Genomic DNA, 17391 nt, shown 5'->3' with positions numbered 1-17391 from the left:
GAACCAGAAACAAGAGACGACGAGAATGTTATATGAAAAGTTTTATATATATATAATGTTTTATATGTTTATGAAAAAATTTGTATGTTTTGGTGTTGTTTTTGTCTTACAGCCCGAGGACGTGCTGTGATTTACCAGGGGGGAATGTAGCACCCTGAGGATTCGGCTGCTACAGGGGTATTGCACCTCAATCCAGAGGTGTGATATTCCACTCCCGGGTAAGGATGGAGTGTGGATCTGAGCTCGGTAGGCTGCATGCACTACACACATCCCATTTCCGAGGAGCAGACCGACGGTACTCCCACTTAGAAATGTGCAGGTACGACAGAGTCTGTTCCTGGCTGGAGTGGGAGGGGGGTGGTACATCCCAAGTAGTGTAGGGGCAGATAGGGGGAGCAGCCTGGGTAAAGTTAGGAGCTCATTGGGTGCTGGTCACCTGAGCTCACACATAGAGGGTGTATATAAGGTGGGCACCAACTAAGAACAGGGTCAGATGCAGAGAACAAGTCAGGAGCAGAGGAGAAGGAAAGACCCAGAGTGAGAGAGGAGAGAGAGAGACCCAGAGGCACAGAAGAACAGGACTCTAAGATCCCAAATTAAAACCCCGGGTGAAGAGTCGGCATCAGGGTACCGGAACCCAAGCTGGTGGGGGTAAAAACATTCCCCAGCCAGAGACCGGAGACCGTGGGCAGCGTTTGCCACGGTCACCCACTACATCCACCCCGAAGGCACACCACATGAAGGGTCAGGGAACCCAAGGCCAAGGGTGTCCCAACAGAAGGCCCGAGGGAGCTGGACCTAGGTGGATCACTGGTGGGGACGGCCAGAGAACGGGACAGAAGGAGAGCTCAGGGCCACGCTCCGGACTTGTTTGGGGGTTGGCTGGATCCAGGACCTGGTGGACGCAGCACGGCTCGGGTGGTCACTCGGAGCTGGAGTGACCAGTACAACATCTGCAGTAAGTAAACACCCTTAACTGCATAACCCGACTCTGTCTTCACTGCCGTCTGCACTGCACCACCACAACCCCCATCCTCTGCACCTGTTCCCCCTGAGGCTATACCCCTCCCGTTGGGGGTTATCATCACAAGCTGCACCTGCACCATCAGCCTCAGCGGACCCTGCTGCAGCGGCGGCCACAGTGACCGCATCACAACGGGTGGCGTAGTCGACACAAAAGAACTCTTAATAACATCTGTAGGACTGCCACATAACACTGAGCTTGACGCCCTGGGCACGGGGCCGGGTCACAGCCGCTCGGAGACTACAACTCCCCATCTGATCCGGTGCCGGGTATTCCCCTCAAAAAGGAATATGTCCCAGGGGGCGCGTCATAAGCAGCAAACAAAAAGCAATATGTGTGAACAGAGAATTCTGGTTTCTCAGACTTTGCTGGTACTGCTAGACGTAGCTGAAAATTTGCATAAAAATCTGCTGCAAAATACGCAGCAAAACACAATGTGTGTGAACATAGCCTTCCCCCAATTTTTTTTTTCCATTTTCACAAGGGTAAAAGGAGAAAACAGACCCCAAAATTTGCTGTGCAATTTCTCCTGAGTACGCCGATACCCCATATGTTGTGGAAAACTACTGTTTGGGCACAAGGCAGGGCATGGAAAAATAGGAGTGACGTTTTGGAAAGCTGACTTTGAAGGAATGGTCTGTGGGCATCATGTTGCGTTTGGAGAGCCTCTGATGTGCCTAAACAGTGGAAACCCCCACAAGTTACCCCATTTTGGAAACTACACTTCTCAATGATTTTATCCACGGGTATAGTGAGCATTTTGAACCTACAGGTACTAATGTAGAATTTGATAACAGTAGGTCGTCATATTGAAAATTTTCATTTTTTTCACAAAATGCACCTTTAATTGTGCTTGTGTGTCGTCCCTGCCACGTCATTACTAGCAGCTACACCTGCACAGAGCACTGCACGTGGCCATGTATGGTGAAGTGCTGGCAATCAAGCATCAGCGCCGGCGGTCTTGCAGAGATCCTGTGGGAGCAGCCTAGGCCCTGACGGCAAGTGGGCCCCCCTGATGGTCCAGGGCCATGTCTGTGACGGCCAAAAATCCGCCGGCGGCCCTGCACAGCTGGTCGGGACACAGGCCGGGGGTAGGTAAGTGAGGCTTGTTGCCAGCTTCCCCGATCCCCATATTAAATATATTTCTAATGTGTATGACTGCTTCTAAGAATTTATGTTTGTGCATGCGCGTCTGCGCACCTATCGGCGTGCATGTGCGTGCGCGTCTGCGCACCTATCGGCGTGCATGTGCGTGCGCGTCTGTGCACCTATCGGCGTGCCATTCTGCGCGCCGTGCATGTGTGCCCTTCTGCGTACAGTACATGTGTGCCCTTCTGCGCGCCGTGCATGCGTGCCCTTCTGCGTACAGTACATGTGTGCATATCTGCGTGCCGTGTGCGTCTGCGTACCGTATGCAGGCGCGTCAGCGTACTGTGAGCATGTCTGCGTACCGTGCGTGCGTGTCTGCATATGTGAAGGATGAGGGGGCAGGCTGTGCCCTGTGTTGTATACCTATATTTCTCCACTGTATCTGTGCATCACGAATCGTGGAATGTGTTTAAAGGGGCCACTGAGACTCTTTCGCCCGGGAGCCGGCCCTGCTTTTAACTCTTCTAACAAAAAATAATTATATTTCAAAAATGATGCAGATGTAAAGTAGACATGTGGCAAATGTTATTACTTATTTTGGGTGATATACAGTGGGGAAAAAAAGTATTCAGTCAGCCACCAATTGTGCAAGTTCTCGCACTTAAAAAGATGAGGGGCCAGTAATTGACATCATAGGTAGACCTCAACTATGAGAGATAAAATGAGAAAACAAATCCTGAAAATCACATTGTCTGATTTGTAAAAAAATTTTTTTTCAAATTTTGGTGGAAAATAAGTATTGTCAATTACAAAAGTTCATTTCAATACTTTGTTATATATCCTTTGTTGACAATGACAGAGGTCAAACGTTTTCTGTAAGTCTTCACAAGGTTGGCACACACTGTTGCTGGTATTTTTGGCCCATTCCTCCATGCAGATCTCCTCTAGAGCAGTGATGTTTTGGGGCTGTCGCTGGGCAACACAGACTTTCAACTCCCTCCAAAGGTTTTCTATAGGGTTTAGATCTGGAGACTTGCTAGACCACTCAAGGACTTTGAAATGCTTCTTACGAAGCCACTCCTTCATTGCCCTGGCGCTGTGCTTTGGATCACTGTCATGCTTAAAGACCCAGCCACGTTTCATCTTCAATGCCCTTGCTGATGGAAGGAGGTTTGCACTCAAAATCTCAAGACACATGGCCCCATTCATTCGTTCACGTACACGGATCAGTCGCCCTGGTCCCTTGGCAGAGAAACAGCCCCAAAGCATGATGTTGCCACCCCCATGCTTCACAGTTGGTATGGTGTCCTTTGGATGCAACTAAGCATTCTTACTCCTCCAAACACGACGAGTAGTATTTCTACCAAACAGTTCTACTTTGGTTTCATCTGACCAGGACATTCTCCCAATACTCTTCTGGGTCATCCAAATGCTCTCTAGCAAACTTCAGACGGGCCAGGACATGTAATGGCTTAAGCAGGGGGACACGTCTGGCACTGCAGGATCTCAGTCCCTGGCGGCGTAGTGTGTTACTGATGGTAGCCTATGTAACGTTGGCCCCAGCTCTCTGCAGGTCATTCACTAGGTCCCCCTGTGTGAGATCTTGTGTGGAGCCCCAGATCGAGGGAGATTATCAGTGGTCTTGCATGTCTTCCATTTCCTAATTATTGCTCCCACGGTTGATTTCTTCACACCAAGCTGCTTGCCTATTGCAGATTCAGTCTTCCCAGCCTGGTGCAGGGCTACAATTTTGCTTCTGGTGTCCTTCGACAGCTCTTTGGTCTTCACCATAATGGAGTTTGGAGTGTGACTGTTTGAGGTTGAGGACAGGTGTCTTTTATACTGATAACAAGTTCAAACAGGTGCCAGTACTACAGGTAATGAGTGGAGGACAGAGGAGCCTCTTTAAGAAGAAGTTGCAGGTCTGTGAGAGCCAGAAATCTTGCTTCTTTGTAATTGACCAAATACTTCTTTTCCACCAAAATTTGGAAAAAAAATTCCTTCCAAATCAGACAATGTGATTTTCAGGATTTGTTTTCTCATTTTGTCTCTCATAGTTGAGGTCTACCTATGATGTCAATTACAGGCCTCTCATCTTTTTAAGTGGGAGAACTTGCATAATTGGTGGCTGACTAAATACTTTTTTCCCCACAGTAACACTGATTTAAGAGCATAAAAATTAAAAGTTTGAAAATTGCTAAATTTTAGTCAAATTTCAGAAATTTTTACAAATAAATGCAATAAATATCGACCTAAACTTACCATTAACATATAGTACAATTTGTCACGAAAAAACAATGTCAGAATCAGGGGGATCCGCTGAAGCGTTCCAGAGTAATTACCTCATAAAGTGACAGTGGTCAGAATTGTAAAAATTGGCCTGGTCAGGAAGGTGAAAACCGACTGTGTAGTGAAAGGATTAAATCCTTGTTTTAACATGCTTACATTATTGTCTTTATATTACATTGCTATATTTGTGTGATTTCTTATGGTAAATTAAAATGCCATATAAAAAACAGTAAGTGTTTTCCTCTATTGAAGGGCACCGAATTAAAAATGTGACTACTTGTACCTCATTGCCTTAGATTCTCTGTTTCCAGCCATGCTCCGTCCTCTGCACGTCACTTTCTCAAATCAATCTGAAAGCACTTACTGTGCTGTTTGTCGTATAATTATCCTTTATCTGCCATACTTCAATGGCAGCAAAGTGCTCGGCTCCTTAGGAACTATAATCTATGGGAGTCATGCCTACCCTGTTCTTGTTAGCTCTAAAGTTATGTGATGCAATTGGAAAACTGGAGCAGTGAGGAAAAGTGCAGAAGACAGAGAAGGGTAAATCTATTAATGCACACAGCGTAGAGACGATACTGATAGCTATCGGATGGAGAAATATGAAAAAACGCTGGAATAGTGCTTTAGACTATTAAAAACTGTGTAAATGCAGAAACTTGGATGACTGTAATAGATTATCATGGGAAGGGGAAAGTAGGAATAGAAGTGTGAATATATAGGATTAGTAACATTTTACTTTTACTAGCAAAATTAAAATTCCTATTACAATTTTTCCTATCCAAGAATTTCCACTGGGAAATGAGAGGATGAGCCAGGGGTCCCCAAGTTACATTGTGGTTTATGAAGTACAATTATCCCCTATAATGAGGAGCGTCCGTGTGATACGAACTGGGCAGTACTATAATTTTCATTAAATAAAAAATATATATATTTTTTGTGTAGAATAATTGAGTTCAGGCTAGTTGAATGTACTATAATTATAAATCATCCTATTACAGATTAGTATTATACCTATTAAATAGTGTTATGTAATCTAATTGTGTGTTACAAATAGCTGTTTTGCACTGATTTTATGGCAATGGTATCTTGCCTTAACCCTGTAGAGGCCAAGTATGACTGCTCTAACATTGTAAAGTTGTAATGCAATAAAAATAATACTATGTTCATATATGTGCTAATATGGTACCTGAATGGTAATGGACGTAAAGGCTCGCCATATAGCACCTTAGGCCACGGCCACACTATCAGTATTTGGGCAGTATTTTTTCTCAGGAGTGGGTGATAAATGCAGAATTGGTGACTTGTTTCTATTCAGGGCTGTGGAGTCGGTAAGCCAAACCTCTGACTCCTTAATTTCCACAACTCCGACTCCCTCATACACGGCTCATGTTTATGTGATAAATTTACTGTAGAACAGATTCATCTCAGCTAAAAGTCTAGATCCTTAGATCAGGAATAGGACAGACATTTATAGGACATTTCATAACTTTCCCAAATTATTATGAAAAAATATTCCCCACAAACTGCATTGAACTTCTGTACCCAATTTATTATATATTCCAACAAAATGGACACCGACTCCACAGCCCTGTTTCTATTATACCTTTTCTCTGATTGTTCCTCACCTGGTTTTGGCTCCCACTCCTGAGAAAAAATACTGACCGAATACTGATAGTGGGGCCGTGGGCTTATTGTGATTAACTCCAGTCTAAGTGCCCACGGTGCTGCTATAATATCACAGGCGTGCTGCAGCTAGCAGGATTACAATTGAGCGCTGCCAGCATACAGCAGTGTGTGTGTTGGTAATAATGATCACTTGTGCGTTACAGTTAGTGATTATAGCGCTCCGTGGCTGATAGCAATGCAGTATGTGCCTGTCCCTGTGCTAACAGCACATAGCGTATGTACAGAAAATAATGCCTCTCCCTAAAATTAGTAAGTAGTGTTGAGCCACCCCCGTAGTGTTCGGGTTCGGTTCGTCGAACACCTTAGAACACTGTTAAAACCAATGGCAGGCAAACAAAAACACATAGAAACACATAGAAAACATCTTCAAAGGCGTCCAAAAGCTGACAAACTGCTCAGAAGACGCTTTCTTTAAAAAAGCCAGCCGGCAATTCAGCAGCGGCATACACCGGTACCCGACAATTTATAACAAAGAATAGAGCATCACACATAGATTAGATAGATAGAAACATGTCAGTCACATATATAAGAAGTACAGTGACAGTGTTGATTACTGTACTTGTCATTTAGTGTTAAAATAAAGGATTTATTAAAAAAAAAATTGGCGTGGGGTTCCCCGTAATTTTAGTCGCTAGCGGAGGTTAAGCAGACGGCTGGGGCAGATGTTTGAAGCCTGGGAAGGGGGTAATACCCACGGAGCTCCCCAGCTGAATACCTAGCCTTTACTAGCTATTAAAATGGGGGACCCCCAAAAAAGTGACGTGGGGTCCCCCCTATTTTAATAGCTAGCAAAGGCTAGGCAGACAGCTGGGGGCTGATATTAATAGCCCAGGAAGGGTGCCATGAATACTGACCCCATCCTAGGCTAGAAACACCAGCCGTCAGCCGCCCCAGAAATGGCGCATCCATAGGATGCGCCAATTCTGGCACTTAGCCTCGCTCTTCCCACTGCCCTGTAGCGGTGGCAGTGGGGTAATAGGGTTGGGGTTGATGTCAGCTTATAATGCCAGCTGACATCAAGCCCAGGTTAGTAATGGAGAGGCGTCTATAAGACACCCCCATTACTAACCCCATAGACAAAGTTAAAAAAAAAAACACAAACACCCAGAATAAAGTCCTTTAATTGAAATAAACACACAATTGTTTGTTCTAAATTAAACCATACTTACCATCACGCCCATTCCAGCTGAAGCCAATGATCTCCTGCAATAAAAGTAAAATAATAAAGCAACATCATCCTTACCTTTCCATGGTTCCCACGACAGCTTCAGCTCTGCTACATTGACATGACAGGCTGGACCGCAGCAGAACGCTGCCATCCAGCTTGCCATGCGGCAGACACTGAGAAGCACAGGCATGCTTGCGCTCCTCAGTGTGTGGCTGTGACGGCATAAAGATGAGCCGAAGTCATGTCCAATGAACTCGGCTCACCTCATGCACGTCACTGACAGCGTGGGAAAATTCTCCTGCGCATGCAGTGAGCGTGAGAGAATCCTCCTGCTGAAGCGCTGAGCGCAGGAGAATTTTCCCACGCTGTCAGTGACGTGCATGAGGTGAGCTGAGTTCATTGGACATGAGCTCACCTCATGCACGTCACTGACAGCGTGGGATTAATTTATTCCTCCCAGGAGCCACTGGCTTTCAGTCTTAAAGGCGTGCTGTCGCTGTAAGCATGCCCAGCACTGTTTGACAGCTCGTTGTGCAAAGCAAGCTGTCAATAGGAGCAAAAAAGCCTCATCCATCTGACGGATACAAATTGCGCCAGGCCAATCCCTTTTGCTATAATGGGGGCCATTTGGGAGGCTGGCTACAGGTTAGCGGATGCTCTAATGTGGGTGAGCCTTGCCTTTAAACTTTAAAAAGAAGTGACCACAACCTTGAGGTATACCGTTACCACTTTTAATCTCGTTGGAATGTGTACTATTTAGAAATCCTCTTCCCTAGCTGTTCAGTTATGAACATTTTCCTCTAGCCCCTGCATCGGCACCTTCCTTACTCTACGTCATTGTCAAACTGTACAAAACATTTTTGAGGAATTCACAAATTTCAACTGTACAATAACATTCAGTTCAAATACTGTCCTTCAGTATATATATTCACAGGAAGTGTACACCTCCAGATAAATTGATTATAAAGGGAAGAGGAAAGAAAGAGTTGGAGTATGAATATATAGGTTTATTAAAATGTAAGTTTTATAAGCAAAATTAAAATGCCTATTGTTAAAATGGTCAGGATTACGTCCCAATGTGTGTTTCGCCAGCTGGTCTGGCTTCTTGAAAAACGTGCGTTGGAACGTAGTCCTTACTAATAGAGATGAGCGGTGTTAGACTAGAACTGTTCGCCAATCTCAAATTCGAGCTGTTTTGGGCGGTGTTCGAGTCGTTCGACGAACCCGAACGATTTGCAAAAAATTCGGCTGTTCGAGGTTATGTTCGATAACTGTTCGTGCACCAAAAGCGTGTCCTGCATGTCTGGCGCTATTTAGAGCACCAATCATGCAGGGATTGTCTGCCACTCACTGTAATGCCACAGCCATGGTGGTTGTGGCATTACAGTAATTGCCCAAATCGCTGGGAACAGTGCTCACAGTGAAACATGAAAAGCCGGCAATTCAGCAGCGGCATACACCTGTACCCGACAATTTAAAAACGGTAGGTGGTCTCGCAGCGCTCAGGACCCCCAGGGTCCTGCAAGCGCTGCGATTCCGGTGCAGAGCGTTAGCTCTGACAGGGGACATCATCGGGACCTGATTGGATCAGGTCCCAGTGATGTTAACCCTTTGCTATGTTCTATATGCCGCGATCTATAGTGATCGCGGCATATAGAAGATAGACAGAGGAGAGGGGGTCGTGTTACTTACCTCTCCGACGACCCCTGATACCTTCCAGGACCTGGGGTTGCTATGGCAGCTGGAGGTCACATGACCGCCTCCAGATCTGCCATATATGGTGTCCTGCCTGGCTCAGCCTGCAGCTGAAGCCTGGCAGGAGACTCTGACTGTGAAACAGTCAGCAAAGATCTCATGTAATGTAATACATGTCTATTACATTAAATGAGATCAGTGATCAGAAAAATAAAAATGTCCCATACAGGGACTAAGTAAAACTGTAAAAAAAAAAGTAAAAAAAAGTTTTTAAACTGTTAAAAAAAAAAATCACAAAAATAAAAATAAATAAATAAATTATTAAACCAATAAATCCGTATATTTTTACAAAACCAAAAAAAGTACTCATATTTGGTATCGCCGCGTCCGAAACAACCCGAGCTATAAAACTATCACACTAATTAACTCCTTCTGTGCACACCGTAATAAAAATAAATAAAAAACGGAGCAAAAAAATATGCTTTTTCATCATATCGCCAAACAAAAAGTGGAAAAAAATGCGATCAGAAAGCAAAATAGAAAAAAAAAATGGTACCGCTGAAAACGTCATCTTGTTCCGCAAAAAAAAAGCCGCCATACAGCTCCATCAGCTGAAAAATAAAAAAGTTATAGCGCTCAGGATAAAGCAATGCAAAAAAAATATTTTTTTCTATAAAATTGTTTTATTGTGTAAAAGCGCCAAAACATAAAAAAAATACAGTAAGTGTATCGCTGTAAAAGTACTGACCCGAAGAATAATGCTGCCTTATCACTTTTACCACACGCAGAACGGCATAAAAAAAAACCCTCAAAAAACAATTCCTGAATTGTTGGTTTTTGTTAATTTTACCTCCCAAAAAACGGAATAGAAAGCGATCAAAAAATGTCACGTACCCCAAAATGGTACCAATAAAAATGTCAACTCGTCCCGCAAAATTTAAGCCATCACATGACTCTGTCGGCCAAAATTTGGAAAAATTATAGCTCTCAAAATATGGTGATGCAAAAACTAGATTTTGCAAAAAAAAGCGTCTCTTAGTGTGTGACAGCTGTCAGACATAAAAACCCGATATAAATGTGGTATCTCTGTGATCGCACCGACCCGAAGAATAAAGTAATCTAATCAGTTATATCACACTAGGAACGGCGTAAAAAATAAATAAAACCAATTCTTCACCTGCTACTGATTTGTTTATTATGTCTCCCAAAGATCGCAGTAAGGCTCTGCCCACATTTATCCTGCGCTCTGCGCTGAGCACTTACGCCAGAGTTTCCGTGTAAATCTATGAAATATGTGATTCAGCCGGAACCCATGACGGAAGATTCCCTGTAATGAGGCAGATATAGGCCACTGTGGAAGCAGTCTGGCCTGTGATCCCACGGTGTCATTTGTTTTAGGCGTGCATAAAAGTGCGGTTGGCCACAGTTTTGTGCACTTCTGAAAAAAAGGACACCGCTAAACAGAGGCCAGACGGAGTCCATAGTAACTCTGCTGCCTCATTACAGTGAATGGATCCCGCAGGGGTTTCATCTGAATTACATCACTTGGAAATTTAGATGGAAACCCCGATGTAAGTGCTCAGCCTAGAGCGCCGGATAAATGTTACGTAAAATGTTCCCAATAAACGCTTCAACTCAGTCTTCAAAAAAAGCTAGTCCCCACTCAGGTCCGTCATCTGTTAAAAATATAAGGGACTTCCAAGTTACTGGTAGCAGAAAGGCTCTGGAAAAGCGAAATGGCCCTTGCCCCCCAAAAGAAATTCAGAAAATTTTGTGCTCCCAAATCCAAATGCCTATTCTACAATAATTTGTTCTCCAATTGTCAAATAGCACTCCGTCCCCCCCAGATCTCGCCATATGGCTGAGCGGTACGATACAGCCACATATGGGGTATTGCCACTTTTAGAAGAAATTGTGTGACACATTTCGGCACCATTTTTACCCATTGCACTGTGTGAAAATGTAAAATCTGAGGGTAAAACATTTTTTTGTGGTAAAAATATAATTATGCTTTTTTCACTGCCCAATGGTATAAATTTAAAAATTAAAAAATACTCACTACTTCCCTAGATGAATTCCTTGAGAGGTGTAGTTTACAAAATGGGGTCACTTGTGGGGGTTTCTGCTGTTTCGGCATGTCAGCGACTCTTCAAATGTGACATGGTGTCTGCCACCTATCCCAGCCAACATAGCGCTCCTTTCTCTTCCGAACCCTGCCGTACACCAAAGCAGTGGTTTTCCCCCACATATGGGGTATCGGCGTACTCAGGAGAAATTGCACAAAAAATTTCATGGTGCAATTTATCCTGTTACCCTTATGATAATACAAAATTAGGGAATGAAAAACATTTTTTGTGGGAAAAATGTGAAAATTTTATTTTTACGGCTCAATATTATAAACTTCTGTGAATCAGCTGGGGGTGCAAGGTGCTCACCACACATCTAGATAAGTTCCCTAAGGGGTCTAGTTTCCAAAATGGTGTCACTTGTGGGGGGTTTCCACTGTTTAGGCACATCAGGGGCTCCCCAAATGCAACATGGCGTCCGCTAATTATTCAAACAAATTTTACATTCAAAAAGTCAAATGGCGCTCCTTCCCTTTCAAACCCTGCCGTGCGCCCAAACAGTAATTTGCCTCCACATATGGGGTATTGGCGTGTTCAGGAGAAATTGCACAACAAATTTCATGGTGCAATTTATCCTATTACCCTTATGATAATGCAAAATTAAGGGATGAAAAACGGTTTTGTGGGGAAAATGTGAAAATTTTATTTTTACAGCTCAATATTATAATCTTCTGTGAAGCACCTTAGGGTTCAAGGTACTCACCCCACATCTAGAAAAGTTCCCTAAGGGGTGTAGTTTCCAAAATGGTGTCACTTGTGGGGGGTTTCCACTGTTTAGGCACATCAGGGGCTCTCCAAACGCAACATGGCATCTGCTAATTATTCAGACAAATTTTACATTCAAAAAGTCTAATGGCGCTCCTTCCCTTCCGAACCCTGCAGTGCGCCCAAACAGTGGTTTTCCCTCACATATGGGGTATCAGAGCGCTCAAGAGAAATTGCACAAAAAAATTTGGGGTCCATTTTTTCCTGTTACCCCTGTGAAAATAAAAAAAATTGGGTCTAAAGTAACATTTTTGTGAAAAAAAGTTAAATGTTAATTTTTTTCTTCCACATTCCACAGGTTTTGAGCACCTTGAGGGGTGCAGTTTTTAGAATGGTGTCACTTTTGGGTATTTTCTGTCATAAAAACCCCTCAAAGTGATTTCAAATATGATGTGGTCCCTAAAAAAATGTTTTTGTAAATTTTGTTGGAAAAATGAGAAATTGCTGGTCAACTTTTAACCCTTATAACTCCCTAACAAAAAAAAAATGTTGTGCTGATGTAAAGTAGACATGTGGGAAATGTTATTTATTAACTATTTTGTGTGACATATCTCTCTGATTTAAGGGCATGAAAATTCAAAGTTTGAAAATTGCAAAATTTTCAATTTTCTCACAAATAAACACAAGTGATATCGAAGAAATTTTACCACCATCATGAAGTACAATATGTCTCGAAAAAACATTCTCAGAATCAGGGGGATCCGTTGAAGCGTTCCAGAGTAATTAACTCAAAGTGACAGTGGTCAGAATCGAAAAAATTGTCCCGGTCACGAAGGCAAAAACAGGCTCTGGTGCGAAGTGGTTAACATACCGCTGACACCTGCTGTGGATGACTTGAGCTCTGCTCCTGAACTAGCTACATGCCTGCACCATAAATTAACAGTGGCACAGGAAATACACAGGGAAGGAATCGGATTTTCCAAATCTTTCTTGGGAAATAATCTGGACACAGTTCTTGTTTCAAATCAGCAGAGCAGGACGACATATTTTACTTGTGTAAATCTGGTCATACACTTGTAACCTTATTCAGACGTCTGTGTTACACTTGTTTGTCTCCCAGATATAACATGTACCCATTATAATCTATGGTGCTATTCACATGTCCGTGGCAAGCTTCTACAACATGAACAGCCTTCTTTGTCCTGATACCTACAGTTAGACAGCCATCATCATTAGATATTTGGCCAATCCTGCTGAAATTGGCTAGTACGTAAAATTATTTTTAATGCGTATTTTGAGTGAAAGGTCACTTATAGGTGCTTTAAAATATTATTGTATTATTGTCACATTTTCTCATCCTTTGAGTAGAAGACACAGCAAGAAAAACAGAGGTGAATTTACTATATACTTTGCAACAAGTCTGCTTATAACCGGTAATCATTTGGTAGAACATTGGAGAGGTGATTTAGGGCAGGGCCTGGTAGATACCTGCTTTTCGTTTTCTTAACTGTAGATGAAGAGGCTTTTCAGCAACATAGTAATAACATTGGTGACTTTTTAACAATGTAATCAACATTATATCAGAAAGCTCTATCATTCTTAATCCATTCTTTGAAACTTTTCTTACATCTCCAATTTCACATAGTGTCTCATATAGAAATTAGACAGGGTACTTTGCCCCAAAATATAAGATTAAATTGTAGTATCTAAAAAAAACAAAAACAAGATACAGACCTAAACATCAATAGCTGAGAAATAAAATCTTTGGAAAAAACACCACAAACCTCTTTCACAGCTGATGCCACTTTGTGGCGCTCTCTGCTTTCTGATCGGCTTCTTCCAGATTCATGCCTCATAGCGTGCTCTTCTGATGGAATGGAAGGCATAGATCCTGGGAGGACATCCTGAAACTGCAGGAATACAAGGAGATCACATCAGATCAACACAGGGTAGGATTAAAACCAACGGGGGTAGGCGGCAGGGAAGGGTCAGTGGGACTCGCTGTCAATCTGTAGCTTGTTCATCATATGCAGCCCTGTGCAGCCGGGACATATCGAAAATCTTAACCCTTTCCGAACTAAAGCCTTAAGATTCTTGAATGTTTACTGCTAAATTTCACTTTTTTACGTTTAATTTTTTAGCAAAAAATGTGTTTCTTTTTTTGCAGCTTAAGCTTTAGGCTGAGTTCACACGATGCGTATTTCATGCGTTTCCGCGGCGTTTTTGCAGTTGCGTAAACGCCGCGGAAACGCATGAAAAACGCATGGTAGAAGGGAAGCAATGTTCCCCAATGGAAATCCGCATGTGCTGTGCCCATGATGCGGATTTTTCCGCAGCGTTAACGCTGCGGTCAAAAATCCGCAGCATGTCAATTAATTTTGCGGAAACGCGGCGATTTCGCCGCCATTGACTTGCATTAGAACGCGCCAATTCCGCAAGACAGCATTTGTACTTGCGTTATTGGCGCGTTCTAATATGCGGATGGTACCCGGGTGTGGAGGAGAGGAGAGTCTCATCCACACCCAGGTACCATTAAAAAAGCTGTAAAAAAAGAATAAAATAAAAAATAAATGTATTCTTACCTTCTGTCGGCCCGCGCAGCGCTCCCGCTTGGTTCCCGGCACTTGCAGTGAGTTGTAGGACCTGCGGTGACGTCAGAGTCATGTGACGGGTCACGTGACGCTGACGTCGGCAGGTCTTTCAATTCAAAGTTGCCGGCAGCCGGGAACTTTGTAAAGCAGGACAGCGAGGGCCATCGGAGGTAAGTATATACACTCTCTCGGGTCACACTATATAAATCCATGCTGTTTGCATGGATTTATATAGTGTGACCTAGTTGTCAAGCACTTTCCAATTGATGCTAAAATCGCCTGGAAAGCGCTTGTCTATCTGCATGCGGAAACGCATGTGAATCTGCATGTGGATCCGCATGTATTCTGCAGGAAAAACGCATGCACAATCTGCATGCGTTTTTTCTGCCAGGGAGATGCAGAAATGATGCAGAAATTTTCTGCTTCATTTCTGCATCGTGTGCACATACCCTTAATGTGGTAAATGAAAATATTGAATATATTTAGTTGTTTTTTTTTTTACATAGTATAGTGTATAGTAGAAAAAGCTCAAAAAATGGTGGGGCCCCCCCTTTTAACCCCGTCATGACCAGGCCACATTTTTTCAAATCTATGTCACTTTATGCAGTAATAACATTGGAATACTACTACATACCCTATGATTTTGAGTTTTCCATGACAAATTGCACTTTATGTTCATGGTAAATTTGTATCAATATGATTTGTGTTTATTTATGAAATTTGATGAAAATTTACAAAACTTTGCAATTTTCAAACTTTCAATTTTTATGTTTCCGATACAGATATTCACACTACTTATAATATTTACCATATATATACTTTATGTCAGCATCGTTTTTGAAACTTTATTTTTTTTGTTGGAATAGTACAATAGTTTAATTCTTAATTTTCAAAAACATTTACAAAACCTGTTTCTTTTATTGGGCACTTCACTTTTGAAGTGATGTTGGAGAGCCGATATGTCAGAAACCCCCCCACCCAAGAACCCATTTTTTAAATTGCACCTGTCAAGGTTTTCAAAACCGCACCATTTAGGTACTTCATGAGAATTAATACAAAGCGGAATGGAAAAACAAAAAATTACGTATTTTCCATGAATAAATTACTTTAGCCCCTAAGTTTTGGATCCCACAATGTGTTGTGCAATATCTCCTCAGTTCAAGGATACTCAACATGTGGTTCGAAACTACAATTTGGACACTTAACAGGGCTCTGAAGGGAAGGAGTACTTGGACTTATGGAGCACAATTTTGGCTGGCACACATTATGAATGCCATGTCGAATTTGAAGAGCCCCTGACATGCCAACACAATGGGACTCCCCTAAAAAGTAATCTCAATTGCAAAAAGAACTTCGGCACTCCATACATGAAAATATAAGAAATATTGTATCTAGACTAATGTCACTTTGAAAAGTGAAGGTTTTTTGCGCATAATTTGGCCAATTTATGTGTGCCCATCAACCACGACAAGGTCACCTTCGTATGATGGGAAACTACGCTACACTACCACTGGATATGCCACTCTTGGGCTGTAAGCCTGTATGGACAATATGTCTCTGCTTGGGCTTTTAACCTACAATGTATGGGCTGGTAGAGCATTTTTGGGATCCCGCTCCTGGAGCATTGCAGCAGGTACGTGTTCACACTATTAGAAGTTTGATAGCCTTTTTTCTGACCATGTGTCCCTCCCATTCAGTCACAGGTGGTTTTAACTAGCTCTACCAGCCCATACATTGTAGGTTAAAAGCCCAAGCACAGACATATTGTCCATACAGGCTTACAGCCCAAGAGTGGCATATCCAGTGGTAGCGTAGCGTAGTTTCCCATCATACGAAGGTGACCTTGTCGTGGTTGATGGGCACACATAAATTGGCCAAATTATGCGCAAAAAACCTTCATTTTTCAAAGTGACATTAGTCTAGATACAATATTTCTTATATTTTCATGTATGGAGTGCCGAAGTTCTTTTTGCAATTGAGATTACTTTTTTCTTCAGAGCACCCGAATAGACCAGTGAGCGACCCCTCTCTTTTTTCTATTAATCATTTTTGGGATCCCGCTCCTGGAGCATTGCAGCAGGTACGTGTTCACACTATTAGAAGTTTGATAGCCTTTTTTCTGACCATGTGTCCCTCCCATTCAGTCACAGGTGGTTTTAACTAGCTCTACCAGCCCATACATTGTAGGTTAAAAGCCCAAGCAGAGACATATTGTCCATACAGGCTTACAGCCCAAGAGTGGCATATCCAGTGGTAGCGTAGAGTAGTTTCCCATCATACGAAGGTGACCTTGTCGTGGTTGATGGGCACACATAAATTGGCCAAATTATGCGCAAAAAACCTTCATTTTTCAAAGTGACATTAGTCTAGATACAATATTTCTTATATTTTCATGTATGGAGTGCCGAAGTTCTTTTTGCAATTGAGATTACTTTTTTCTTCAGAGCACCCGAATAGACCAGTGAGCGACCCCTCTCTTTTTTTCCCTAAAAAGTAAACCTATTTTTTAAACTACACCTCTTAGAAGGGAATGTCATCAGGTTTTTGTTACCCCATCTGAGTGCAGCAAGATGTAGGGACAAAAATCCCGATTTCAGAAATGTGTTACTTACTGGACTGCATTCTGTCATTCTGATAAAATTACTGTTTTATCTCTGAATGCTGAGCTCCGTTTAACCCTGCCCACACCACTCACTGTCAGCTTTCTGTGTAGTTAAGACCAAAAGTTTTGAAAATTACACAAATTTTGGTTTTCACTGGTTATCGGCTTCAGTGTTTTTAGATCTTTTAAGCTAGCAATACACATTAAATTGCATTCATCCGAACGATGCTTTGGCCAACAGCCACCTCAGCCGACTTTCACAAGAACAATAGCACTCGTTCATCCGAGTGCTTCTGTGTCCTCTATTAGAAAGCTGTCAACTGACATGTCGACTGGCGGCTTACCTCCAGGAAAACAATGCAATTGGCAGTCTATGCACTATTGACATCCCCCCCGATCATAACTCGGCCGGC

General features: G+C 42.7%; 1 protein-coding gene across 6 annotated transcripts in view; it reads right to left on the bottom strand.

Moving 5' to 3' along the window:
- ANKS1A (ankyrin repeat and sterile alpha motif domain containing 1A) overlaps window positions 1–17391 on the bottom strand; it is a 260678-nt gene that overhangs the window by 78432 nt on the left and 164855 nt on the right. For all 6 annotated transcript variants that reach the window (XM_073666518.1, XM_073666520.1, XM_073666519.1 and 3 more), the window contains one exon: window positions 13570–13695. In XM_073666518.1, coding sequence (XP_073522619.1) covers window positions 13570–13695 — 126 coding nt within the window. The remainder of the gene's footprint in view (window positions 1–13569; window positions 13696–17391) is intronic.

This window comes from Phyllobates terribilis, unplaced genomic scaffold (assembly GCF_046119375.1).
Source record: "Phyllobates terribilis strain yellow unplaced genomic scaffold, ASM4611937v1 Scaffold_2__4_contigs__length_985480577, whole genome shotgun sequence".
Lineage (NCBI taxonomy): Eukaryota > Metazoa > Chordata > Amphibia > Anura > Dendrobatidae > Phyllobates > Phyllobates terribilis.
This window is presented reverse-complemented; position numbering and strand designations above follow the sequence as displayed.